The sequence below is a fragment of the Rhinoderma darwinii genome, chromosome 8 (genome assembly GCF_050947455.1).
Source record: "Rhinoderma darwinii isolate aRhiDar2 chromosome 8, aRhiDar2.hap1, whole genome shotgun sequence".
Lineage (NCBI taxonomy): Eukaryota > Metazoa > Chordata > Amphibia > Anura > Rhinodermatidae > Rhinoderma > Rhinoderma darwinii.
Window position 1 is genome coordinate 84,543,831 of NC_134694.1, and position 26,930 is coordinate 84,570,760.

Genomic DNA, 26,930 nt, shown 5'->3' on the forward strand with positions numbered 1-26,930 from the left:
AGCTTCCATTCCAGACTGTTTTCAACTGGTGATATCTCCAGTTGTTTAACCACTGTTCTAGGTGGTCCACGACCCAAAATATGGCTATTACAAGTGATCCCCCTTCCCTCCAGTCTGTCTCTAACACTGTGTGTGAAGCAGCTTCATGCTGATAGGACAGCGTCTGAGGCTGTGAGGTAGCTCCACCTCAGGAGAATCGCTGGTGTTCATGCCCATTTGTCAAGTATAATCTCATTTGGGACACCATTTTCACTATCCTTATCAGTGTGACCGCGCCTATTCGATTAGCTAGGAGATTGGGTATTACTAAACTAGCGACAGATCCACTTTAACTCTTTCACTACCCTAGAGCTTAAAATATGTTTTCATAAACCACTTCAGTTCCCTAGACCACTAGGGATGTTGGTATTAGCCCATGATCTACCCTAGGCCACTAGATATATTCTTACCCCATCAGGGTGCCATAAACTGCCCTATAACACCAGGGATGCTGGCATTAAGCCCTTAACTGCCCTAGACCACTAGTGATGTTTGTATTAACCTCATATCTATCCTAGGCTACTGGGGATATTGTCATCACCACTTCACCCTGTTGTTGAATCCTGCCATAGGCCAAAGGCTAAGATGTGAATGCACACGAGCAATATGTGGTTTCTGAGCCCTTGGTTGGAGAAAACACTGGTCTAGAGGGCCATGCTTGACTCCTGCTTAATGTCAAGGTATCATATTACTAATATTACTCTGAGACACCACAAAAAACTATGCATATTTATAATTGGATGCCACACTTATTAAATAGAAATAAACAGTATTTTTAATTGATTAATGAGCAAGAATTACATGTTGTATGATGATTGAATGAAATTTGCTATTCATATCACATGCAGCGTAAATGTTTAAATTACACAGTTTATTTTTATGTCAAGAAGAGGAATGAAAGCCATGCTAATGTTAAATTTTTCTCATGGTGGGGTCATATAAACATCAGAATGCTGAGAAACAATGTTTTGGGTTGGAAATATTGAGGCTGGGGAGCGTCTGCCGGCCATACTCTGCTATTTTTACGTTTCCTGAATCATCGCGACCTTTTTATGTTCTGTTTATTATTTTAATGAATTGGTATATACATCATACATGCCATAGTACCAGACATGAGTCGCCTCTGCAGTATAAGCAGTTTAGAGCTGATTGACATTGCTGCATTGTTCTGCCTTGTCCAGAAATCTGGACAAGGCAGAATATGATGTAATATTTTGTGAAGTTTTTGTATATTAGGGCAGGCGTCATAATTTTTAAAGGCCTGAAGTAAGCTAGTATTACACGGCGCGATGTGGGCTATGTAAACGAACACCGATCAACGAGACACCTTGTTGATCGGCGCTCATTGGCTCCTTTCACAAGGAGCAAGTATGGGGACGAGCGCTCGTTACTCCGATCGCTTGTCCCCATACAGTAATGTCATGTCAGTAGCACGTCTCAGGGTGATGTGCTGCCGACAACGACAAAAGTTTATACATTTAAATGATGCAATCAGCCGATGAATGAGTGTTTGATCGTTCATCGGCTGATCGTTGCCCTGATTTAAACCGGGCATATATCTGGAACGAGCGTTCTATGAAAGAGCCTTTACTGTGGTTTAGAAAAAACCTGTTCAAATTAGGGCTGGGCGACTTTGGCAAAAGATAAAATGTAGATTTTTTTTTTCAACACTTTGGGTGATTTTCAATTTGAATCTTTTTTTTCTGTTTGTTTAACAGTAATACCAAGATAATAATTAAGTTTTTCTTTATATAAATAACTTTTTAACATATATTGCTATAATTATTGTACATAACTTTACAACTTCTAACCTCTGCAAGTACATAATTTTTTTAATCTAATTGATTATAACTTCTGTGTTCCCCGGTAGGGAACAGGTTAACAGAATCTATAATCAATGAGGCACTGTGTGCACCAACATCCCCCTCTGCCCGTCACTACCTCAGCCGTTCTTCGACACTGCCAGATTCACACGACCGTGATTGGACCGTGTGAAATGGTCCGTGTTTCAGCTGGATTTCGTGGCTCGATCACGGTACATGTGAACGAGACTCCTGGCATCAGTCATTTAGGCCACAATCACACGACAGTGAAAAAAACAATGGCTATTAAAAACTGATCAATGGTCTGTTTTTCATGTCCATTTTGCATCAGTGTCTCCAAATTCTCCTCCATTTCAGGTCTGTCTTTCATGGCTGTAAAAAAAAAAAAAAAAAGTATGTATTTCATTTGTCAGAGTAGATAGTGCCCCAGTTCTCACATATAGTGCCACCCCTCCAATATAGTGCCACATCCCCTTGCAGATGGCGCCCCTTTGCAAATAGCACCCACACGTAGATCGTACCCTACCATGTAGATCGCAGCACCACCCCCTCCCTTGTAGATATCACCCCTACATGTAGATCGCACCCCCAACCCCCTTGCAGATCGCAGCACCACCCGCCTTCCTTGTAGATCGCATCCCCCCCTTTAGCTGCCACTAGGAGCTGAATCCCCGGGCAGAGTTTACCAAAGCTTTGGCCAGGGATTCAGCTCCTAGTGGGAGCTACAGCGGCGCCATCTATAAGGGGGGGGGGGGTTGTAGTGCGATGTACAAGGGGGGATGGTGGTGCGATCTATAAGGGGGGGTTGTGATGCGATGTACAAGCCGGGGGTGGTGTGATCTCCAAAGGGTGGTATCTACAGGGCGGTGTGGCTATGTACTAGGAGTCTCTGCTTTCCTGCGGAACTGCTGTTCCGTACTGTATCATTTTGTTCACTACAGAACAGCAGTTCCGTATGGGAAGCCGGGACAGAATGGGGTGGACCAGGAAGTGACGAGGTGGTGGGCCGGAGCTTCCTCCCTCAGCACGGCGCCTCTAAAGAATAGGTTCTATGATTCTGTTAAACAGAATCGTGAGAATCCTTGAGGGCGAATTAATCGAATTAATTTGATCGCCCAGCCCTAGTTCAAATATCCGATCAGTCCAGGGCTACACCTAGACTTTTTGTAGTAGTACTACTGATTGATTTTAACTATTGAGTGGCAGCTGCAGTCTACAAGATTGCATGCAACTCCATGTAATTGGGGTTACTCCATAGGTGAAGTGTTGGTTTGCCTGGACGCTAGCACCTGCCATTCAGGCTTTCCCTACTGTGCAGCTCCATTATTTGAATGACTGTTAATTTACACGGTTGTCTCATCATTCCTGTCCATATGATCTATTAGACGCGAAGTAGCAGTGGCTCTCGCGCATCCTTCCATCTAATAGTATTTACTTGCCATGTAATAGTTCATTTTGCCTGCAGCCAGACTGCCATGGCCTTGGGAGGGAAGATGCAGTTTTCCAGTCTTGGGAGCTGGAACAGCTGATCACTGTGGCGGGTCCCATCTTAAAAAAAAAATAATATCTGCGTTGAGACAACTTTAACGTAAACCGAAAAAATTATATTAATCTAAAATGGAATTGGAAGTGCGGACTAGGTTCTACATTATTTGGAGTACACATTTGTGGATCACTGTTTCCAGAATTCTCGTTCACCAAAAAACATCTTTGCTGTATGACATTGGCATGGCTTCCGTCTTTTGAATTGAATTTCTGACATCTGCAGGTTGCCTATTGTCGTGGTTCTGCTGAGAACAGAAATCAGAGTGGTCAGGGCTGGTATACGTGAAATACATAGGCCAGGCATTGTTAAGCCACAGTATGTATTACAGATCTATTTTAGTAGTATGGGTTAGAAGAAGTTTATCTAAAGTCACTATTTATATTTCTGTTCTGCCTACAAAACATACTTTATAATCATAGACAAAATATATAGCATAGTGAATAATAATACAACTCCTCTCCGTAATTGTGGGTTATGATGGGCTTTTATATAGGTCTCTTGGCCCGGCCTTGGAATTCCAGTTTTATGAAGTTAAACATAATAAGTGGATGCCCAGCCTGTGATTAAGCATCATTTAGACACTATTACCAGGCAGATGGTGCATGCTGTGTTTTTCTTGTGGATAATTCTGGAAAGAGGGAAGATTAATGACATGAAGTAACTCAGCACAAACGTTAAACATCAGTGCCAGATGTTCTTTGCAGATTGTCGATTCTTACAAAATGTAAAACACTAATAATCACTTTTTATCTTCTGTTCCCTTCTTGACAAATAATTAAATGCCCTTGTTCTGGTTGGATTGTCACATGACTTTGCCCTAAAACAGTGTCTGTCTGTTCTACAATACATGGTGAATCGTATACATTCTATATTGTGGTCAGGTGTGGCCCCTTTTACACTGCGTTTCCCCTGCAATTTTGCCATATATAGGACGCAGATACAGTTGACACCGGGAGTCTGGGAAATACCACCGGCCGCCCGGGAACAGCGGGACACCGCCTGACATCCGCAACTGTCCCGCTGATTCCGGAATGGTTGGGAGGTATGCTGAAAGATATCCGCAACAATCATAAAGCAAGTCCCCAATCTGATCACAACAGATAAATAAATTAATATAAAGCAAATCTATCTTTTAATACCAATTAAACAAATTTATACTTATTTATATCTCCTTTTTTTTAATTTCTTTTTTAAAGTATTATCCAACTGCACAAAAATGCCTTGTTTGTAGAGATGTAGCAATCCTTATCCTGTGACTCTAATAACTTGCTGTAATATGATATCTTTTACACAAAGGTTGCAGTCACACGCGGCAATTTTGTTGCAGAAAATTCTGCGATTGAAAATCAGTTGGAGTTGTTTCTGCAGCAGGTGTATGGATTTCTGCAAGTTGCAGTAAAGGGGTTGTCCAGGAATAAATTTTATTTATGTTTTAACTTAATTGGACATATTTAAGTACGTTTAAGACGTTTCTAATATAACGTCTGTTTACCTGTGGCAGCGTTACACTGTTCTGAGAGTACATTTTTAATTTCCTGTGACATTCCGTGACTTTGCTCCGCAGCACTTCTGGGTGAGAAAGGCATGGCGCGTCATCGACTATTTTTACAGGCATTGAGCCGGGCGGATGTTTTATGAGCTCTTCAGAGCTCCGCCTCCTCTGGTCCCGCGGCCTGTAAACACAGTTGATGACGCGCCGTGTCTCTACACAGCAGGAAGTACTGTCTGAGCAGAGACACGCAGCATCATCTCTGCTTGTACACACCCCTCCTCCTCCTATCTCGGAGATCCTGCCAGTCTCCTCACATCTCCCATGCCAACCCCCTGATGGTATCTACAGTTATTACAGGGGTTATATAAATACAGGGATGATGGGGGCTATATACAGGAATGATGGTGCCATCGTCCCTGTGTATTACCCCCATCGTCCCTGTGTATTACCCCCATCGTCCCTGTGGATGATGAGGTAATCTCGTTTTAAATGACAGTTTACATCGTAATCTCGCGAGATTACGCTTGCCTTGCTGTAAATCTCACACAAACGTTAGCGAAGTGTCAGGATTCTGAATAGACATCACGTCCTGGCTGGAGGTAATATATATTCACTGTCAGGACACTTCAGTAACGTTAATGTGTGTGTATGTGGCTGCACATGGTAATCTTAACTAGATCACTATGTGCTGTGTAAATGAATGGGGAGAAGTGTATGACGCTGATTGGTCAGCGTCATATACTTCTCTCCAACGCCCACTTGGTCAAAAAGTAAAACACGCCCAGTTGTCCATTAAGAAACTCATTAGAATAAAGCTAATCTAGGTCATAATTCCGTCAAAAATGATCGTTTTTCTAAATAAAATACACTGCTGTAATCTACATTACAGCGACGATCACATCATGTACAATATAAGCCACTTATAATGTGGTGACCGAGTCTCTTAAACTGGAAAACTGGATTGTTAAAGTTTAGCTAAATGCAGTCTGGCTGCTCAGTTGGCAGTGTTTGGCAGACACAAGAATATCAAGATTTGGAAGCCCCCTTTTAGATAGTGCCACAGTGCGCTCTGTAGATATTGCTGTGGGCGCACACACCCCCAATAGAGAGCTTCATTGGGGCACCCTCTAGGAGTGAAATCCCCAGCCAGAGCGTTGCCGACGCTTAGGCCAGGGATTCCTTTGCTTGAGGAGCCCCTGATTTCACTGTCTATAGACTGTGACGTCAGGGGCAACCCCAGAGCCGAGCACTAGTATAGGCTCTGCTCCGGTACTTGGCGGAAGCCCCTGACATCACGGTCGATATATTGACAGTGATGTCAGGGGTAAGCCCAGAGCTGGAGTCCAGGGCAAAGCACTACCAGTGCTCTGCCTGGGACTCCATACATGGACAGTGATGTCAGGGGCTTCCTCAGAGCAGGAGTACCAGAGCAGAGAACTAATATAACGTCTGCTCTGGGACGTTATGAAGGAGTGCCAGCGCAGTCCTCCTTCAGACTGCGCTCTCCTCTCCCAAGGGAGCTACGGTGCCCCATGGGCCACAGATGACAGCCTCAGGTGCCACATGTGGCCCCCGGGCCGCATGTTTGAGACCCCTGCTCTAGAGGAAGATTGGACAGGGTTTATTAAAAAAAAATATTATTTTTATCATTCTGATAATTTGAATCTTGACTCTGTTGCCCATAGTGAAGTTATTTATAACATTCGTATACCTGGACTAATCCAGTGATTCTCAGCGCTAAAACCATTAGCCATAGACTTCACCAAGGGCGGCATGTAGTTTGACTGATCATACAGTATTTCAGCTTTGCAAAGGTGAATATGATATGTAATTGTTAAACTGAACCGCCTATATTTGCATCATCTTCTCAAAAAATTAACACCTTTTTAGTTTGTGTTTTTATGAGCTGGTTATTTTTGTTCCTACAGATATAGTTCAAAACTTAATTATAATTAATGTTTAAATTGAAATCTCTATATTTTTCAAGTTCAAAATGTGCCAAAATTCCTCTTAATGAAATCAAGGGCAAGATGTGAATATCTAGCCTAATCACAAGAAGGGAGTGTCCTATGACAAACCTAAGAAGACATGACAAAGTGGCCAGCCGCTATTACTACAGCAAGCGCTCGTCTATGCAGTATTCACAGCACGGCGTAGCGCCTGAAGAATGTCATATTGACTGAAACTTTGCACTCTGCCACTGGCATTAAAAACGAAATAGAAAAATTACCTTTTTTTCAAATTGGTGTGCAGGATACTTTCTTTCATACTCTAAGATGACATGAGTTAGGGCCCTTTTACTTGGGCAGATCCCAGAGTGCCGATCAACGATAATAACATAACATGTCGATCAACACTCGTTTGCTCCATTTACATGGAGCAATGATCATAACTATATAGGGACTAATGATCGTTTATACGACCATTCGTCCCCGTACAGTTTGCATCTTGTCGGCAGCACATCTGTTTACATGGGAGATCATTTTTATGGCAGCATAAAAGATTTGATCAGCTGACAAACAAGTGTTTGCTCACTGATCGGCTGAGCACTGCCAAGTTTATACAGGCTGATGATCAAAAATGAGTGTACGTATGAGCATCATCGGCCCGTGTAAAAGGGCCTTTACCAGAATATTTGCCCTCCCCTTTTTATTTTAAATTTAAAACGCCAAAATTCGATTTGAAACGAGACTAAAATGGTAGATATCATAGTAAAATAATCTAATCCAAAAGGTGCGAAAAAAAAGGTGCTTTCTATGTGTCCCAGGATGCATTTATTTTGTATTCTACATTACGATGTTAAAGCCAGTCACACAGTGCATTTGTAAAAAAAAAATATAGGCATAGTTAAGCAGCAGCTTGATGCAGCAGAAATCTTCTCCCACTAATCTTTCCCCATGCACGCAGAATCTCCATATCCCCCGACAAAAAGAATCCCTTTTTTCTCCAAGTTTTTTCTTCATTTAGTTATCATTTTAGTGTTTACACCTGACTTGTGGGTGTTAAACAATGTGCAGAAATAAAAGCTAAAAATTTACCAACTGTGAAAAAGCTTCTGTACCTGTATCCTCACTGCAACCCTCCCCTCTATGCGATGACCATTGGGTTCAGCACTAGAGAGGCACTATGTATCACAGAATCCAATCCAAATCCAGCTCTCATGTTTCAGGTAATAAAAAACATGATAGGTTGAAATGAGAACCACTGTCCCTATGATAACACTGAGCTGTCATCTCCAATAAAAAAAAAAATTGAGTATAGAATTTTTTGGAGTTCTTTAACAATAAAATATCTAAGCAGGTACAGACCTTACTTTCCAATGGAAACAGTTCATGCTTGAGGTAATTGCATTTGTAGCAATTTTAAAGAGCTGGTCCAGATTTATAGGACGTTTGGCTATTAAGGAAAACTGTTATGACACTTTATGTAATTTATCAGGGATTCAAAGATGCAGAAAACCTGTATCATATGTGAAAAAAAAATGGCTGCAGGGCAGAAGCGTATCCTCATGATATCATTACTTTGCGATCATGACTGCATTGTCCATGGGATCAGGGTCTTATCACATGCCTCTGCATGGGCGGATCACTATGAAAGACTTGAGTGTATGCCTCAACCTGTGATAATGGACAATACACTCCTATAAGACTGCAAAGCGGTGATGTCTTATGGACAGTCTTTCCCAGCGCTTATGTTATTGATATATACAGATTTTTGTTGCGCATCATTAACATCCATTACATGGGTAAGTGCCATAGCCATTCCCTCTATAGTCCCATTTTAAGAACCTTCCATAGTTTTGAGTTATACACATTAAAATATATTTTTCTTTTCTATATGTAGGAATCCTCTGAATTGTCTTCCCGTCCCACCAGTCCACTGCACTCCAATGTCCTTTTGTGTCCTACCTCTCCAGTCAGTTATTTTCCTCTGGCAGATTTTACATCTCCAGCAAGTTCTGTGACCTGTCTGGATAATTCTGCAGCAAAGCACAAGATTTTTGTTAAGCCAAAGAAACGGAGAGCACCAACCATGAGTATGAAAGCAACACAGGTACATATTGATTGCAAAACTTTACTTTTCCTAAGTCTAATGATCATGACTTTGAACTAATCAATCGCCGCCTTGTAAGGGAAATTTAGAAGAAATTTTTTCGTGTACCAATATACTAGTCCTTCTCGATGATTTAGAATATCAAAGTTTTTCAGTAATTCAAAAAGTGAAACATATATTCTATAGATTCATTACACACAGAGTGATCTATTTCCAGCATTTTTTTTATTTTAATGTTGATGATTATGGTAACCGTTAATGAAAACCCAAAATTTTGTCTCTCAGAAAATTAGAATATTATATAAGCCCAATTTCAAAAATAATTTTTAATACCAAAATGTTGGCCTACTGAAAAGTATGTACAGTATATGCCCTCAATACTTGGTCGAGGCTCCTTTCGCATCAATTACTGCATCAATGCGGCATGGCATGGGGGCGATCGGCCTGTGGCACTGCTGAGGTGTTATCAATGCGGCGTGGCATGGAGGCGATCAGCCTGTGGCACTGCTGAGGTGTTAGCAATGCGGCGTGGCATGGAGGTGATCAGCCTGTGGCACTGCTGAGGTGTTATGGAAGCCCAGGTTGCTTTGATAGTGGTCTTCATCTCATCTGCATTGTTGGGTCTGGTGTTTCTCATCTTCCTCTTGACAATACCCCATAGATTCTCTATGGGGTTTAGGTCAGGCGAGTTTGCTGGCCAATCAAGCACAGTGATACTGTGGTTATTACACCAGGTATTGGTACTTTTGGCAGTGTGGGCAGGTGCCAAGTCCTGCTGGAAAATGAAATCAGCATCTCCATAAAGCTTGTCAGCAGAGGGAAGCATGAAGTGCTCGAAAATTTCCTGGTAGACGCTGCGCTGATTCTGGACTTGATATAACACAGTGGACCAACACCAGCAGATGACATGGCTCCACAAACCATCACGAACTGTGGAAACTTCACACTGGACCGCAAGCCATTTGTATTGATGCCGCTCCACTCTTCCTCCAGACTCTGGGAACTTGATTTCCAAATTAAATGCAAAATTTACTTTCATCTGAAAACAGGACTTTGGACCACTGAGCAACAGACCAGTCCTTTTCTCCTTGGCCTTTTCTCTTTCTCCTTAGCCTTAGAATGTGACAGTTGTAGCCCATGTCCTGGATACGTCTGTGTGTGGTGGCTCCTGAAGCACTGACTCCAGCTGCAGTCCACTCATTGTGAATCTCCCCCAGATTCTTGAATGGCCTTTTCTCAACAATCCTTTCAAGGCTGCGGTTATCCCTGTTACTTGTTCACTTTTTTTTCTACCACACTTTTTTTTCCTCCTCTCAACTTTCGACTAATATGCTTGGATACAGCACTCTGAACAGCTAGCTTTTTCAGCAATCTCCTTTTGTGGCTTACCCTCCTTGTGGAGGGTGTCAATGACTGTCTTCTGGACAACTGTCAAGTCAGCAGTCTTCCCCATGATTGTGTAGCCTACTGAACCAGACTGTTGGACCATTTAAAGGCTTAGGAAACCTTTGTTGTATTGATTAGCTGATTAGAGTGTGACACGATGAGTCTTCAATCTTCAACTTTTACCCAATATTCTAATTTTCTGAGGGACTAAATTTTGGGTTTTCATTAACGGTTAGCCATAATCATCAACAATAAAAGAAAAACATGCTGGAAATAGATCACCCTGTGTGTAATGAATATATATATATTATGGGTTTCACTTTTTGACTTGAATTACTGAAATTAACTTTCTGATGATATTCTAATTCATTGAGAAGGACTAGTATATATTTTTATTAATCTATAATGGGTCAAAAAATGTATGCTAACTATTATCATAATATATCTTTATGGTAGGATTTGTTGTGTTTATATATATATATATATATATATATATATATATATACAGAAGTGTGTGGGAAGTGAATGTTAGCTGGTGTGGATGCTCAGCAGATATAAAGCAGCCAAAGTGTCTATATTAATTATTATTATTTATTTTTTTTATAGGTTACTGACAGAACTAACGAGCCAGTACAAATAAAAACGGGAGAAGAGAGCTACAACATGGTAAACAACTGAGACATACCCTGCTGGATATATAGCCTGCAAAAATTTACGGACATTTGGAGCGATGCTAGGCCCAAAAATATTTATTATGACATTCGTATCCTTTGCGTGACAGCCAGAGGCCCTGGTTTCTACAGAAACTTTATCTACTTACCCTTTAAAAAAAAAAAAAAAAAAGGTTGTTTACATGAGTCGTTTTTTTTGTGGTGCTTTACCAAAAATCATTGGGTTTTGCATCAATTAATTTGATTGCAGCAAGAAAAAAAAAACAAAAAACTTGAAAACAGGCCCTAAATCTATTTCTCTCTTCGCAGATTGAGGAGCAGCGATCAGTCAAGATTTCAGACTCGGGAAAAAGTTCAATGGAAGAGGAATCCCCAAGTGAAGAAGTCGAGCACAGAAAAGGTATTTGGCAATTACGCTAGGAATATCATGCAGTTTTTAACTCCTAATTATTTTTCAAGTGGTTTTAGAGTCCAAAATACCCAATATTATTATTAATGAAAATAGGACAGGGATGGAGAAATGCAAAGGACAGGATTTGAGGGGTGTTGAAGTAAAAAGGTGCAGCTAGGTGTATTAGTTCACCTAACTAAAAACAATGCATATCCCACCCTGCCACCTGTTTTTTTTTGGAGAGAAAGCTGTGTAAGGCACAGATCACAACACTTTACCCATAGAGTTAACCTCAGGCGGCCTTGATGGGTAAACTATTGGCTAGGAGTCCAGGGCAGCAGGTTCCCATTGGTTGGCCTGGTATAGTCATGGAAGTTGGTCCAATGATTATCCCAGGGGTCAGTTGCATGCAGGCGTAGCCCAGTTGCCAAGTAGAGGTTGTCAGTCAGGGCAGACAAGCCCGATGTCAAGAAAGGTGGTCTGGAAGGCAGACAAGCTCTCCGCAAGTGGTAGCTATGGTGTCTAGATAGTGTTGGGCAGGACTCGCTTCTTGTTATGAAATAAGTGGGTTCCATCACGTTTTTTGCCAAACCATTGTGTTTGCGGGGAAGGAGGAAAATGAGTAGTCCTTACAATTGGACTGTACGCTCCTTAAGGTTTTTTACTGTAAGGGTTCTGTGGTCTTCATTATTGCTGACCGTTATTACGTGATTCCTCTTTGTCATAGAACATAATATAAAACATAGGTAACCATTTTATTTTTTATTTTAGATGTCATGCAGAAACCAAAGAAAAATATGATTGTGTCAGTTTGTGAACTGCAAATGGATATAACAGAGTTAAATTCCGAAAATTCCAATACGCCTTTGCTTTTGGAGGCCTCTTTGTTCGAGAACCAGATAGTGTCATTTCAAGATGAAGCTGTATGTAGTGAAACTGATGTGGATTTCCATGGAACTCTAGTATCTACAGGAGATCAGGTGGACACAGCTGAGGAGGACCCCGAATGGGATGTAGTTACTTCATCACCTCAAACCTGTGATTTTCAACCTAGACATGAAAATAATGATATTACGGTTATGGTGAAACCGTCTGAAATTAATAATGTTGAACCTTCTGAAGGTAAAACTGTTCAAATAGAAAATCCTGATTCAAACATCAGCAAAGACCTAGTCTGTGGGACATTGGACAACCATGAGACAAATGTAGAAGAAGCAGAAACAGCTGAAGTGATTGAAATTAAAGATGAAGAATACAATGGACGTGACAACGTTTTACTAGACTTACAAAATGATTTATTAAATGTGACAGAAAGTGACTTAGTTGCAAGTGAGACCTTACATAAGTGCATGTTGTCATTCGAACCAGTCACTGCCATGCTAATGGGGGATGAAGTTGAAGAAGTTCAGGTTGCTCCTGAATGTGTTACATCATATGAAATGACTGACGAAGAGCATCAAGATACACCGGGAATAACGCAAAACACAGAAGTCTTCCTAGACGTGTCTGATCAAGTGGTTGCAAATGCTGACGGTAAATATGAACACTCGCCTTCCGAACAAAAGACAGAGACTTCTGATCGGAGTATTACTGAGGGTAGTGATGAACGGACTGATGTTGATAATGTACCTGTCAGAAAGGTACATGCTGTAATAACAAATGTTAATGACTCTACCTACACGAATGTGAACAACCGTGCCCATCATTTTGGTATTCTTGCAAGTAGTGAAACTTCCACAGAAATAGTTAAAGAGCCAAATCCTGACCATGACGTTAAAACATCTAACAAACCAGTAAGGTTTACTGTAGCCCCAGCATGGCAAAGAGCACTCTCCAGTGGATCTAGTGTCAAAGACAGCCCCTTCATTAAGAATGTGGTAGGTAATATTGTCAGGTCGGAATCCTTTGATGGTGCTGATGAGTCTGTTGTACAAAGTAGTTGTAAGAAGAATGAAGTTGTTCAAAAAAACAAAGAGGAATCTTGTGGTCATTTTGGGGTCAGGCTAAGGCGGACTTCATCTTCTATAAACTATAGTGAAGACAACGAAGAGTTTGCCCGGCAAGACTCAACTCCTGGGGATAGCTCATCCTTGCTTCCAGGGAGAAACCTGCAAACTTCTAAAAGAACACCGGTTAACACAGACTCTGCAAAAATGTCAAAATTTCCTTCTACTAATGAGGAAATATCCACTCCAGAAATTCGAGGTCAATCGAAACCAAGAGCAGAAGATCATTCACCAGAAGAAAACTCAGGTGCTTTTCAATGGTTTTAACCATTCTATTCATGTGACTGTATACAAAAATGATTTATTAACATTTTTATTGGTTGTTTGTTCAACCTTTCAAATGTTTACTTGCAATTCCTAAACTAGACTAGAAAAGGGGTAACATAAATCTGATATCTCTATAGTCTTGGTCACCATCTTTTGCACATATATTCATTTAAAAAACAAACAAATTTATTCTAAAGGCTCTGTTGACCTAGCGTCATGGCTTCAGTTCATAACTTAGCAATGACGTCTATGCCAGATCTGCTCTTAAATGCATCCCGACTAACCCATTGGCTTAGAATAGCGCTGCAGATGGCGGTATTCAAAAACATGGAATCCCTGACGCAAGTGTGAACAGAGTCTTGGTTATAACCTAGGTATAATTATGGCTTAAGAATTATAAGGCAGGTTATTGGGGGTTATGTTATTGGTGAATATTATTTTGTCTTAATCAGTATCCGTTTTTGGGCACTCTGCCCTTGCAGACCAAGTTAAAAACCTAATCAATACCTATACCAATCCAGGTAAAAAAAACAACTATAATGATCTACGGATATCAATACCTATAAGCATATATGTAGATACTAGCATGTAAATACTAGAACAAACTATTTGCACACCATTTATATCATACAAAAGATTTTTATTATTATTCTCCAGAGTAAAAAAAACCTGTTCTCCTCTGAATAGGACTTGAACAGGTATGTCCATACTTTCATAGGTAACAGAGAAACCTACACCACTATATTCCTTATGAATGTGTAGCCATACATATGTATACTTTGTCAAAGAGTAATCCGATTTAATGTTTAACAATTTTTTTTTCTTCTCAGAACCTGCATGGATTACGATGGCAAAATTGAAACAAAAAGGATTTCAGGAGCATCCACTTGCCAGACAGCAGATTAGCACAACTGATAACGAGAAAGTTGAGGTATTGAATACTTTTCAAAATTGAGGGGTTAACTTTGGCAGAATCCATTGTATTTTGGAACCCTTTTTGAAGAGAAAAAAATAATAATAGTGTGTCAAGATGATTATTATGAATCATCATGACTATTACTTTCTTTAACTCTGATTTATAAAATGCTGCATTATCAATACAGTTTATTCTACACTTGATTGGGTGTAAAAGTTGAAATTGCATAAAATTATGATGTCCTCTCTCCTGTTACTTCACCACTTGCATGACGTCATCAGTTGCATTAGTGCTCTAATGGAGACCCACCAGACAATCCCCCTGATGTCGTCCGTGGTGAAATCACCAAAGCAATTGATGCCTGCCCCCATGAAAATCGCACCAACCTGTACAATTTATAGGGCAAGCACAACTTTGATGTCCCCCTCCTTTTAAATGCCCCCACCTGGGACATTACCACCTGTTCTGGGGACATGTCAGCGACATTGCCTGACATTACCCATTATGCCAGGCATCGTTAGGAATAACACTCATTCCACTTAATCCAATTGATACAAAGCCATGGTTCAATTCCAAATAATAGTCCAATGATATTTAGGATGACCGCATCCAAGTTAAAAAAAACAAAACATTTTTTTTTTAAATTTAAGTTAACATCTTTCTCAAGGCTTTTTATATAGTTGGATTACCAGTTGTGAAGTCATCAACCTATTACCTCAGTGATGTCACCAAGTCAGTGACCATACCTCCCATGATCTTATGCCATCATCACTTGCCTAGGGAGGCTTAAAGGGCAATAATTACGATTCCTGCATGGGCCAACCTTGCTTCCTGGTTCGCCACTTCTGTTGTCACCGCGCACAATGCCCCCCATCTGTAACAATTACCTGTAATGTCATAGTTCATTCTGGAGTTTTAAAGCGGACGTGTCAGGCAATGACACTGACATTGCCTATTATGCTGTATTCACCCCTACGATGTCACCACTTATATAGCGTCGTCGTATGCACTGGTGCTCTACAGGCAACCCACAAATTCCCAGATAATGTCATCAGTGGATGTCCCTCCTGATTTCACGCCTACGGATTCACCACCTGCTATGGAGTCATAAAGTGGCATGGGCCACTCCTGCTTTCAGGTTCAGTTACCGGTAGCCGTTTTTCATTGACTATATGGAAAACAGCTCCTGAAACGCAGCAAAAATCGCGAGTGGCTTAAAAAACGTCTGAAAATCAGAAGTTTTTGAGTTTGCATGTGAACATACCCTTATAATGCCTAATTGCAGTTATTCCAACATTGTGTCTTTTGTAGGTAACCGAATGTATCCAGAAAAAATCCATAGTCATTAGTCCACAAGAAGAAAAGAGGTCTGAGCAAGCAGCTGCTGACAATCCAGGTACTGCATGGAATCTATCATGTTAGTTTCCAGTTATAGAATACAAATAACATAACAGGAACTAGTTACTTAAGTGGCACTTAAAATTAACAACATATTATAGGGGCAAGTAAACCTTTTCAACAAAGTTTTTCTATAAGGAAGTCAGTACAAAGATTCAAACTCATGCTAAATTAGTTTTATCCCTTACTTGACCTGAATAGAGTTACCTGGAGCATCACATTTACCAATTTTAATATGATCATGGGCTGAATAAAACAAAATATTTTCTTCCATTGAAACATACAAATGTAAAAAATTTTTTTTTTTATCTTTATTTTTGGATATATCCTTACCGGTTTTTTTTTATCTTAAGACATGTCAACTTGATGGATTTGTATTTCCAAAAGTCGTAACCCTAAAGAGCAAAGCTTATAACAAAAGCTACTAAAATAATTTCCAGGACCCAGGGGCGTAGCTAAAGGCTCATAGGCCCTGGTGCAAGAATTTGGCTTGGGTCCCCCTACCCCTCCCCATAACCACCAGACCCCTGCGCACGCCTATGCCCAGCTGCCTTGCCCAACAGACCCCATGAATGCCCCCATAGCTGCACCCACAGTATAATGCCCCTCATAGCTGCCCCCCATACAGTATAATGCCCCCCCATAGCTGCCTCCCACACAGTATGTGCCCCACATAGCTGACCACCACAGTATAATGCCCCTATAGCTGCGCTTACAGTATAATGCCCTCCACAGCTGCCACATACAGTATAATGCCCCCATAGCTGCCACATGCAGTATAATGCCCCATGCAGTATAATGCCTCCCATAGCTGCCTCATACAGTATAATGCCCCCATACTGTACAATGCCCCTCTCCCATACCCAGTATAATGCCCCCAAATGTTTGTACCTAATAGAAAAATAACATAATTACTTACCTATCGCCATTCCCACGACGAGTGGCGGATCCTTCTCCTCCGGTCTGTGATTTGAGTGAATCGGCGTAGACATCACTACAACGCGCCTGCCTGCGTCGTGCCGCTTGCGGCATGGTGAATGCTGGAGCAAGGCTCCAGCATTGAGCCCAACTGAATGTGCGTCCTGCAGACGCAGATTCATTTGGAAGCGGGACCAGCGCAGTCAGCGCTGTGTGGGAACGGGGGCCCCTGCGGACCCCCATGCTTTGGGGCCTGGTTGCAACTGTGACCGTTGCGACCCATATAGCGAAGCCCCGGCCAGGACCCCCACAATCAGCAGAATGATGGGACAACTGCTTCCATTGGAGTGCCACAATGCCTTCACTGCATTAGGGCGGATTCAGACCAGCGTGTGCATTTTTTGCGCACACGCAAAAAAACGCGGCGTTTTATAATACTCATTGGGAAGACCATCTGGGCCTGGGGTCTTATTTTGTTTCGAGGATCTAATAAGTTTCCTGACTTCCTGCTCTGAAATAGGGTTGTTTAGGCATTTCAATTGCTGATCAGATAGTTTTGGTAAGTTCAGGGCTGACACAAATTCCCGAGCCTTTTCTAAAGTTACTTGTGGAAGAGAAGGATCTTCCTTCAAATTATATAAATCACTATAGTAGTCTGCGAACGCATCTGCTATTTTTTGAGGATCATAAGTATCAACGCCATCTTTCGCTTTGAGGTGAGAAATTTTAGCTTTAGCGGATTATGATTTGATCCTTGCTCTGGATAATAAGGGTAAAACAAGTTACATGTTAAAATGGGAGAGGGAACTGGGTTCAGTTTTTCCTGAAGATACCTGGATTAAAGCTTCAAATTGGGCCGCAAAACACTCTAAATGTGTAAATCATACTGAATTAATGCGGAAAATTCACCTGCGGTGGTATTTAACACCTTCTAGACTAGCGCATATCATCACGGGTTCTTCTAAACTTTGTTGGAGAGGTTGTGGACAAATAGGATCCCCTTTACATATGTGGTGGTCGTGTCCATCAGTGTCTGGCCTTTGGGTTCGGGTATTTACACTTATTTCGGAATTCGTACAGGTTCCTGTGCCGTTATCCCCTGCCATAGCAATTTTGGATATTAATCTGGAGGAAATAGATCCGCTAGATAGATTAATTATTCATCATATTCTTATAGCCACTAGAATGGCCATCGCACAATCTTGGAAATCTCAGATTTCCCCCTCTATCCAGGAGGTCATTAGAAGAGTTAATAGCCAATGTTATCATGAAACTTATTTAGTTTCTGATTTAGTTCTTCATGGTCGGAATGTAAAGAGATGGAATTCTTGGACTCATTCAAAATACTATATTTAATTATGATCTTAAATGGCTAATTTGAGATGTGTTTTACTTATATGGAGTGTCATTCTAATACGAACAGTATTGTGTGTCTGTTACTTATGTGTATTTTTGTTTGGTTGTAATGTATAAAAATCTTTCAATAAAAATTGAAGATTTAAAAAAAAAAAAAAAACGCAGCGTTTTGCGTGCGCAAAAGGAACTTGACAGCTCTGTGTGCCCTGTTCATATGGATGCGCGGCTGTGTGCTTTTCGCGCAGCCGCCATCTTTATGACACTCCGTTTGGATGTTTGTAAACAGAAAAGCACGTGGTGCTTTTCTGTTTACATTCATTCTTTTACTGTAATTGCGCGAATAACGCTTGTCCCACGGAAGTGCTTCCATGGGGCATGCGTGATTTTCACGCACCCATTGACTTCAATGGGTGCGTGATGCGTGAAAAACACCTAAATATAGAACATGTTGTGCGTTTTACGCAGCGGACTAACGCTGCGCTAAAAACACGGACTGTCTGCTATTGCAGTGGAGTTTTTGTGGCACTCCAGTGAGCGGCACTGCCCCCCTCATTCTAATTGGTAGGGGTCTGACCACTACGGATCACATATTGCTGGCCTATCATAACAAATAGGCCGTCAATGGTAAATCCAGGAAAAAAAAAACATGAGGCTGTGTTTTTTGTAAGGGTAGCTATATAAGTGTATACAGCCCACTTTTTGAACATTGAACTCTTGTTTTCTTATAGCTACTCTAGAAGAGGTACAGCCAGATTGTGAGAAGAGCACCCAACCTACACAACCACAAAACCCAGAGGAACCACCATGGTTTTCACTTGCTAAGAAGAAGGCAAAAGCATGGAGTGAGATGCCCAAGATTGTGCAGCAGTAATAAATGTCTCGTGTCTTATTTCGGTGTCGTTTATAAACTGTGAGCGAATATCAGCCAATGATCATATGTTATTCTGTATGTATTCATGACAAACTGTCTTGACATAAGGACCTCCGTATTTCTTATTTAGAAACTCTTCTGTTTTTTTGTTTTTTTTTTTAACTTCAAAAAGGGCTGCGTATAATATATATATATATTTTTATTCTAGGAAAATAAATAATGAAAATATTATTCTATAATGTTTTGGTTTTTGTTTTCAAGTTAATATTTTCTATTCAATGTAAATGTGCACAATTTTATGCGTTGCGTCATAGTATGAAATCACATTTGTTTGAGCAAATAAATTCAACAGGTGTATTGCAGGATCTTAACCGTTACTTTGCATTCTGTATACCACTGTGGCATGTAGAGATATTTTTTTTTAAAAGGCCATGCTCCGAAATAATATCTACCAGAATGATGTTTGACTATTAGGTCAACTGCACGATCTTTGTTTAGATAATTTAAAAGTCGCTGAGGCTGTAAGATGGTTCTTCATGGACTCTAGAGGGAGAGTTTACTATATTAAGAATTAATTGAACATGTTTGGTATAATTGTCTTAAAGGGGGTCTCCAGCTGAAATAGTCTTCTAACAGGTCAAAAATGGGGTTGTGCTTTGGCATTCTAGAAAACCTTTCGACACTGCTTGATTTCTTCTCTGAAAACCTTGCAATGTTCTAAATAGAGCACCATCAGGGCTGGTGCCAGCACCAGGTGGTCCTGGGGAGAAGCCAGGACACACTGGGCATGGCAGGCTCATGGCGATCTGGCTAAATATGATCAACCTCAATTTGATCATGTTTAGCTAAACTTAAAGTAGACTGTGTCCCACTGAGTCAGGTTTCAAGGTCTTTTTTTCACTGGGTCGAATATGTGGAGTACAACCCTATTCTGCTCATTAAAAGGAAACCTGACCGAATGCTGAAGTCAATGGGGAAATACAGAAAAAAAGGTTGAAAAATGTTTCTGCTAAGAGTGATGGAGCAGAAGAAAATGCCAGTGTGAGTAAGGCCTTAACTATGCACTTACTGATCTTTATAGACTAAAAAAAAATCATTACTTTAATCAACATAGTCAAGTATCCATTTACTTTAATCAATACGACTGTATATATCACAAAATTATATTTTTATAAAATGGTTAAATCATCTTGAGTTAATCAATTTAATATCTTGAGTGTTCAACGTAAATAAAAGCTGTTACAAAATGAATTGCTGGTTTATGGTTACTTTAGGCCGGGATCACACATAGCGTAAACATTGCGTATTTTCCGCAACTGATTTCCTTGCGGAAAATCCACAGCGTAATGCAGCAGCAACAAAGTGGATGAGAGTTGAACAAATCTCATCCACACGCTGCGTAAAAAATCCGCCAAAAAAAGTAAAAAAATTGACGTGAAATTGACACTCACACAGTCAGCTGGATTCTAGAAAAAGCTTAATGCAAAAGTTCGGGTGGCTTTACAGACTCTTCATAAAATTCTTGCAATTATCATAGTAATCACATTGCAAGTAAGAGCTTTGCAAAATTGTACATGCTAGATATGTGCAGAGTATTATAATAGTTCTTTTTTGCATTATTAGGATACTGGATCCTTGTTCTTCATCCTTTCTTGAGTTTACTTTTCACAACCAAGGCCAATAAAGCATTCAAAGGGGTTTCCCATCTCATAAAGTGATGGCATCTCACAAGGATATGCCACCACTTTCTGACCAGTGGGGGTCGCACTGCTATTTTAGCGCTAAACCAGCACTGCGGCTCCTTCAGTCTCAGGATCAGTAGGACCCCTACCCATCAAAATGGGATGGCATACCCTAGTGAACTGCTGGGACACCCCATCAATCAGAAAAGGATGCCAAATCCTAGCAATATGCCATTATTTTATGAGATGGGAAAAGTTTTTAAAGTTTCTCATAGTAAGACCTCTGAACTTGGTTCCTGAGATCATCCTAAATGGGCCCTGGTTGGTAAAGAGATGGTGTATAAGATCTGCTTATTGTTTTTCCATTAACCGTGCTTGATCCTTTGGACTTTGTCAGGTATTGCATCCTCCATAAAGTGAATAGTGCTATAATGTAATACTAGACCCAGCCCATGGACAAGAGTGGCACTGTTTCATGAACATAAGCTGACCTGATCTCATACAACCCCTTGAACAAATCTTTTTCAAGCACAATTCAATTTGCTATAATGTGATCAGGTTAAATATATGTACAGCACATATTCTAGTGTATGGCATTTTGCAGTGTTGGGATGCAATTCAAAATGCTCCGCAAATAATCTGCACTGCCCAACAAAGCAGCTATGACTGTTAATGTTATATCTAAAAGTGTTCAAATGAACAATGCACTTTTGCAAACCATATGATATATTGTTTTATTAAATATTGCTCTTGTATATATGGTACATAAACATGCTTTTTAACCTATGATACCTGTTTTCCTATAGTCATTTTTTCCCTGCATGGTCTGTATATATATGTACCAAGCCTGTAATGTGTCTTCTTTCATGTGTTTTGTCTTTATATATTATTGTTCTAGTCTTTGTTGGAAATACATTGTTTATATCCATTTGTGTTTATTAAATGATCCCATTTATTATTTATGCTGTCCATTTATCTTCTATCCATGTTTTTTGTTTTTTTTATCTGGTGGTGTCCTCCATGCAGTTCAATAGTGTCCAATTAAAGCCCATCCTGTTTTAAAACGCACGCACGGCCCCGCAACAACGCGCAGCCATTAACAGGCAATTTGACAGCTGCTCCAAACACCGTGGCGGCGCGGCTGTTGGCACGAATTGCGGCCGGGTCAGTGCCGCTCCATGTGACCATACCCTTACTAAGAGTAATGGTGCGTTTATGCAGCGACTCTTAGGCTGGGTTCACACAACCTATTTTCAGACGTAAACGAGGCGTAATATGCCTCGTTTTACGTCTGTAAATAGGGCTACAATACGTCGGCAAACATCTGCCCATTCATTTGAATGGGTTTGCCGACGTACTGTGCAGACGACCTGTCATTTACGCGTCGTCGTTTGACAGCTGTCAAACGACGACGCGTAAAATGACTGCCTCGGCAAAGAAGTGCAGGACACTTCTTTGCAACGTAATTTGAGCCGTTCTTCATTGAAGTCAATGAAGAACAGCTCAAGATTTACGAGCGTCAAAGACGCAATGCATAATGCGAGGAGGAGCATTTACGTCTGAAACGAGGCAGCTGTTTTCTCCTGAAAACAGTCTGTCTTTTCAGACGTAAAAGGCACTTCTCGTGTGCACATACCCTTACAAAAATCAGAAATGGCAACATTTAAGGGAATTAATAGCAGGCAAGCATTACCCAACTGCATAGCTCACAACCGTCCAAGAACTGGCAGGATAGCCCTGGTTTTTCACCGCTGTCCTGCCGTCCTGGGCAGTCTGAAAAATGTCCCGCTAGGTCACTGACACTCCCTGCTGTTGCCAGCCATGCCCCCCAACGTTACTTTGCCCTTACTGTGGTCAGTCTCTTGAGCTGCCTGCGCCCAGCGTGACCACTGAGCGCTCGGCGCAACAGCGTTCTGTCTGAAGAGGAAGCAGGGTATACAGACAGCACAGCACCATGCGGAGCACAGTAAAAGAAAACCGACACAGGAAAGCAGTGAGTAGAAAAAACAAGTGTGCCGATCGTAGTAAAAACAATGTAGTGCCTGGAAACACGAGCGTTTCTAAAATCATAATATAAATGACATTATTTTATGATTTTAGAAACTCTAGTTTCTCCAGGCACTGCCTTTTTTCATATAAAATGGCCCAAGTGGATGCCCCATATGGAGCTAGTGTTTTTCCCACAAATAGGGAATACATGTGTGATTGCTGGGGGTCTAAACACATACCACCCAACCGTCACGGATTCAGCGGGACAGTCCCGGTGGCCGGTGGTATCTCCCGGTGTCAACTGAATCTGCGTCCTCAGGACACAGATACAGTTGAATCCAATGCTAAAGCAAAGAACTGTTAGCTCCCTGCTTCAGCATTCAACTATGGAGTCCCCGGCCAGAGAAACGCAAGCTCTGTAACAGAGTACTCCTGTATTGGGAAAGTCCTTGATATCACTGGCCATGTCTATATATTGATAGTGACATCAGTTGCTCCTCCAGGAGCGGAATCCCTGACCAGAGCATTGCTGATGCTAGGTCAGAGCCCCAGATATGTCGGGGGCTCCCTCCAAGAGCTGAATCCCCGGCCAGAGCGTTGTCGACGCTCTGACCGGGGATTCCTTTTCTGGAAGAGCCCCTGATGTCACTATCCATGTTTGGACAGTGACGTCAGGGGCATCTCCTGGCGTGGAATCCCCGGCCACAGCGTGGCCGATGCTCTGTCTTGGTTTTCTGGGTGTGTGGCACTATCTACATGGGCACTGTGACCATCTATGTGGGTACATTGGCACTTTACATTTGGGCACTATGCCATTTTATATGTGGGCACTGTGGCACTATCTAAAGGGGCATTGTGGCACTATGGGGCGTTATACTGTATAGGGTCTGCTATGAGGGCATTATACTGTATGGGGGCAGCTGTGGGGGCATTATATCGTATGGGGCAGCTATGGTGGAATTATACTGTGGAGGCAGCTATTTGGCATTATACTGTGTGGGGAATACTATGGTGTATTCTACTGTGTGGGAGGCAGCTATAGTGGCATACTGTGTGGGGGTTCTATGGGGGCATTATGGGAGCATAATACTATGTGGGCTGGGTGTGTATGGACGGGGTAAGAGGTGTGGCTTAAAAGGAAAAAAAAAATTGATGCAACACATTGGTTGTCCCTTGTTTGCAATACTTGGAAGTTGGGAGGTATTGCCCAACTGTACGATGTAGGGTTGTAGCTATAAGGGGTGCAGAGCTAGCCGTTGTATCCCACATAAAAATATAGCATATTGTAGGTGGGGGGCACTGTTATAGTTTTTGCAATGGGCCCAGGAGCTTCAAGTTACACTTCTGGTATTACTGCAATCCATAAAAAGTGCATATAGGAAAAGCGAGATTTACTTCATGCATCTTGTTTGAGTATTTCTTCTTCAGATACCAAAAATGTTACTTTGCAGCATGACCTTATGGGTTGAAGCCAAATCTATCCAAAAAATTTGTCTGGGAAAAAAAAAAATGTTTCCTGAAGAGGTCTGAACTTGCTGACTGTAAGCATTTTTCAATGTAATCTAAAACAGATTTCCTTCTAAAAAAAAATATCTATAGAAGATTCACGAGTATGCAAAAAATGTTAATGTTTCACATTTGACTGTGGGAAATTCATTTTTTACATACACAGCAGATATTCTCTGTATAAAGCAGAATTCTCTGTATAAAGCAGATTGTGGGCATATTATCATCTTTGATCTGACCACATAATGATTGGTTCCAGAAGTCAATTTCAGCATACAAAAAATATTTTTTTTTTTTATGGAATTTATTTATAGGTTTGACATTAACAACATTGATCACCAATTAACAGGAAAAGTAAAATGCTAGATCGCTGGAGTCCCACCAATAACTAGTACAGGGGACCAGAGTCCTCCATTCCTCCTCACCAGCACGTCCCAGCAGAAGTGTTTCAATCGGTTTAAAGGGTAAATAAACTTCCCAAAAACTTCAAAAAGTTATAGTGACATTTAAGAATTGTTGATTTGTGGGGGTCTGAGCACAGAGACCCCCACCGATCGGTAAAACTAAGCGGCAGTAGCGCTCAGGTGGGCGCTGAGCCGCTTGGTTTCTGATCAACGTTTATCGAAAAAAGTCTATGAGCCCGTACACCAACTGCTCGGCTTTCCGAGAAAAGCCGATCAGAAACTAAGCGCTCGAGCGCTACTGTCGCTTTGTATTAGCGATCGGTGGGGGTTTCACTGTTAGGACCGGCACCAATCAAAACTTCTGACGTGTGACTATGACACGTCAGGAGTTTTTTTTAAAGTTTAGTTACCCTTTAAGGGCTCGTCCACACATTTCAAAATTGATGCGTTTTTTCCGTCCGGAATTGCAGAATCCAGAAATTTTCCAATTCCGTTGTGTGTGGATAAACTCTTAATCGGATGCAGAACAAAAACATTAGGCCTAATTTATCAAAACTGTCATTTTTCGTGTCCTTATTCTTGGCGTCAAAAAACGCTGCAACCATATGTTAGCTGGAAGTCCATGCTGAAATATAGAACATACTACAGACATTGCATTTTTTTAGGTGGTATTTTTTTCTCTTTTTGCTCTTGCGTTTCTGGCTCTGTGGCGTTGTTTCAAATTTGCAACAAGGCCTGGCTTGACCTTTTTTCCAGAAGTTAGTGGCGTTTTTTTCCTGTAGACCTTTATAGGTTTTATTTCCTCTTGGAAAAAAAAAACGCATGTGTCAAGGTTTTGAATTTTTTTTATGCCGTTTTAATGAGTCAATGGCCATACAGTGGCATACGTGAGAGGCGTCTGTCGGGGGTAAAGCAGTCGAGATATAGCCTAACAAAGACTAGCCTTGCTGCCCAAAGCAACCAATCAGGGCTCAGCTTCCATTTCTTCAACTGCTCTAATAAAAGTTGCAGTGTGATTGGTTGCTGTGGGCAGTAAAGCCAGCTTTTTTGTTAGGTAGTCTTGATAATTGAGGCTTATTGTTCTCTGGGTTCTAATAAAATGTAACCCCTAACTAACCATCTCTTGTAATTTAACAAACTAATGACATGGAGACCTATTTACATCATGGCACAGCGCATACCTCCCAACCATCCCGTGGTATGTCCCGGACTCCCGGTGTAAGCTGTATCAGTGTCCTCAGGACAGGGGAGGCTATTGTTTTATGAGGTGCTATCACTTTGTTTATGCCCTTTGGCTGTCATTGTTAAATGGGCTCTGAAAGCACTCAAGTGAGGGGAGGGGGATTTAGTGGCTTAAAGGGAATGTGTCGCTAGAAATTTTTATTTTTTTATTTAAATTGTTAGTATATAAGTGATTAAACATTGTTCTAATTTTTTTTATTTTTTCACAAGTCAGGAAATATTATAAATTAGATTCTAATTTATAACATTTCCATGTGCTGGTCACTAGAGGGAGCAATTCCCAAAATTGCAGCATTCACATGTGGTAAAGCAACCTCATTGCTTTATGCTGCAAAATTGGAGAAGACACACTCGCTCTAGCGTCCTCAAACAATCCCTCCTCCTTTATCCTGGCTAGTGCCAGGAGAAAGGAGGGGGTTGAATGTTGCAACCTCCTACACTGTGTCGCCATTTTTTGAACGAATGCACAGTGTAGGAGGATTAGATACAGTGGTAAATACACAGTATAACACAAACATAACTTACCTGCTCCTGCCGCCGCTTAGATTAGATACAGTGGTAAATACACAGTATATCACGAACATACACAAACATAACTTACCTGCTCCTGCCGCCGCTTAGATTAGATACAGTGGTAAATACACAGTATATCACGAACATACACAAACATAACTTACCTGCTCCTGCCGCCGCCGCCGCCTCTGCTCCGTCCGCTCCCTCCGCTCCTAGTCCTTGCTTCTGAACATATGGAAGGAAGCCGCGACTGGAAGTTGTCATTTTACTGTCCGGCCGCGACTTCCGGTCCACATGAAAATGACACTGGATGTCGCTCTGTCGAAGACCTTCCTTTTGGACTGTGCGGGAGCGGCGCATAGTGAATGGAACGGCTCCCGTTCGCATTCTCTATGGGGATGTATGTGTAGAGGGAGCCTTGCTGCACACAATTGGATACATAGAGACACTTACTGGACAGA

The 26,930-nt window shown here is 41.3% G+C and overlaps 1 protein-coding gene across 1 annotated transcript in view; it reads left to right on the forward strand.

Moving 5' to 3' along the window:
• The window catches only part of KIAA1210 (KIAA1210 ortholog), a 51,000-nt gene extending 31,719 nt beyond the window's left edge, over window positions 1–19,281 (forward strand). Inside the window, exons 7-13 of the mRNA XM_075836641.1 lie at window positions 8,744–8,953; window positions 10,946–11,005; window positions 11,320–11,410; window positions 12,173–13,654; window positions 14,505–14,605; window positions 15,902–15,986; window positions 18,991–19,281. Of these exons, the coding sequence (XP_075692756.1) occupies window positions 8,744–8,953; window positions 10,946–11,005; window positions 11,320–11,410; window positions 12,173–13,654; window positions 14,505–14,605; window positions 15,902–15,986; window positions 18,991–19,133 (2,172 nt within the window). The 3' untranslated portion in view covers window positions 19,134–19,281. The remainder of the gene's footprint in view (window positions 1–8,743; window positions 8,954–10,945; window positions 11,006–11,319; window positions 11,411–12,172; window positions 13,655–14,504; window positions 14,606–15,901; window positions 15,987–18,990) is intronic.
• Window positions 19,282–26,930: the final 7,649 nt, after the last annotated feature.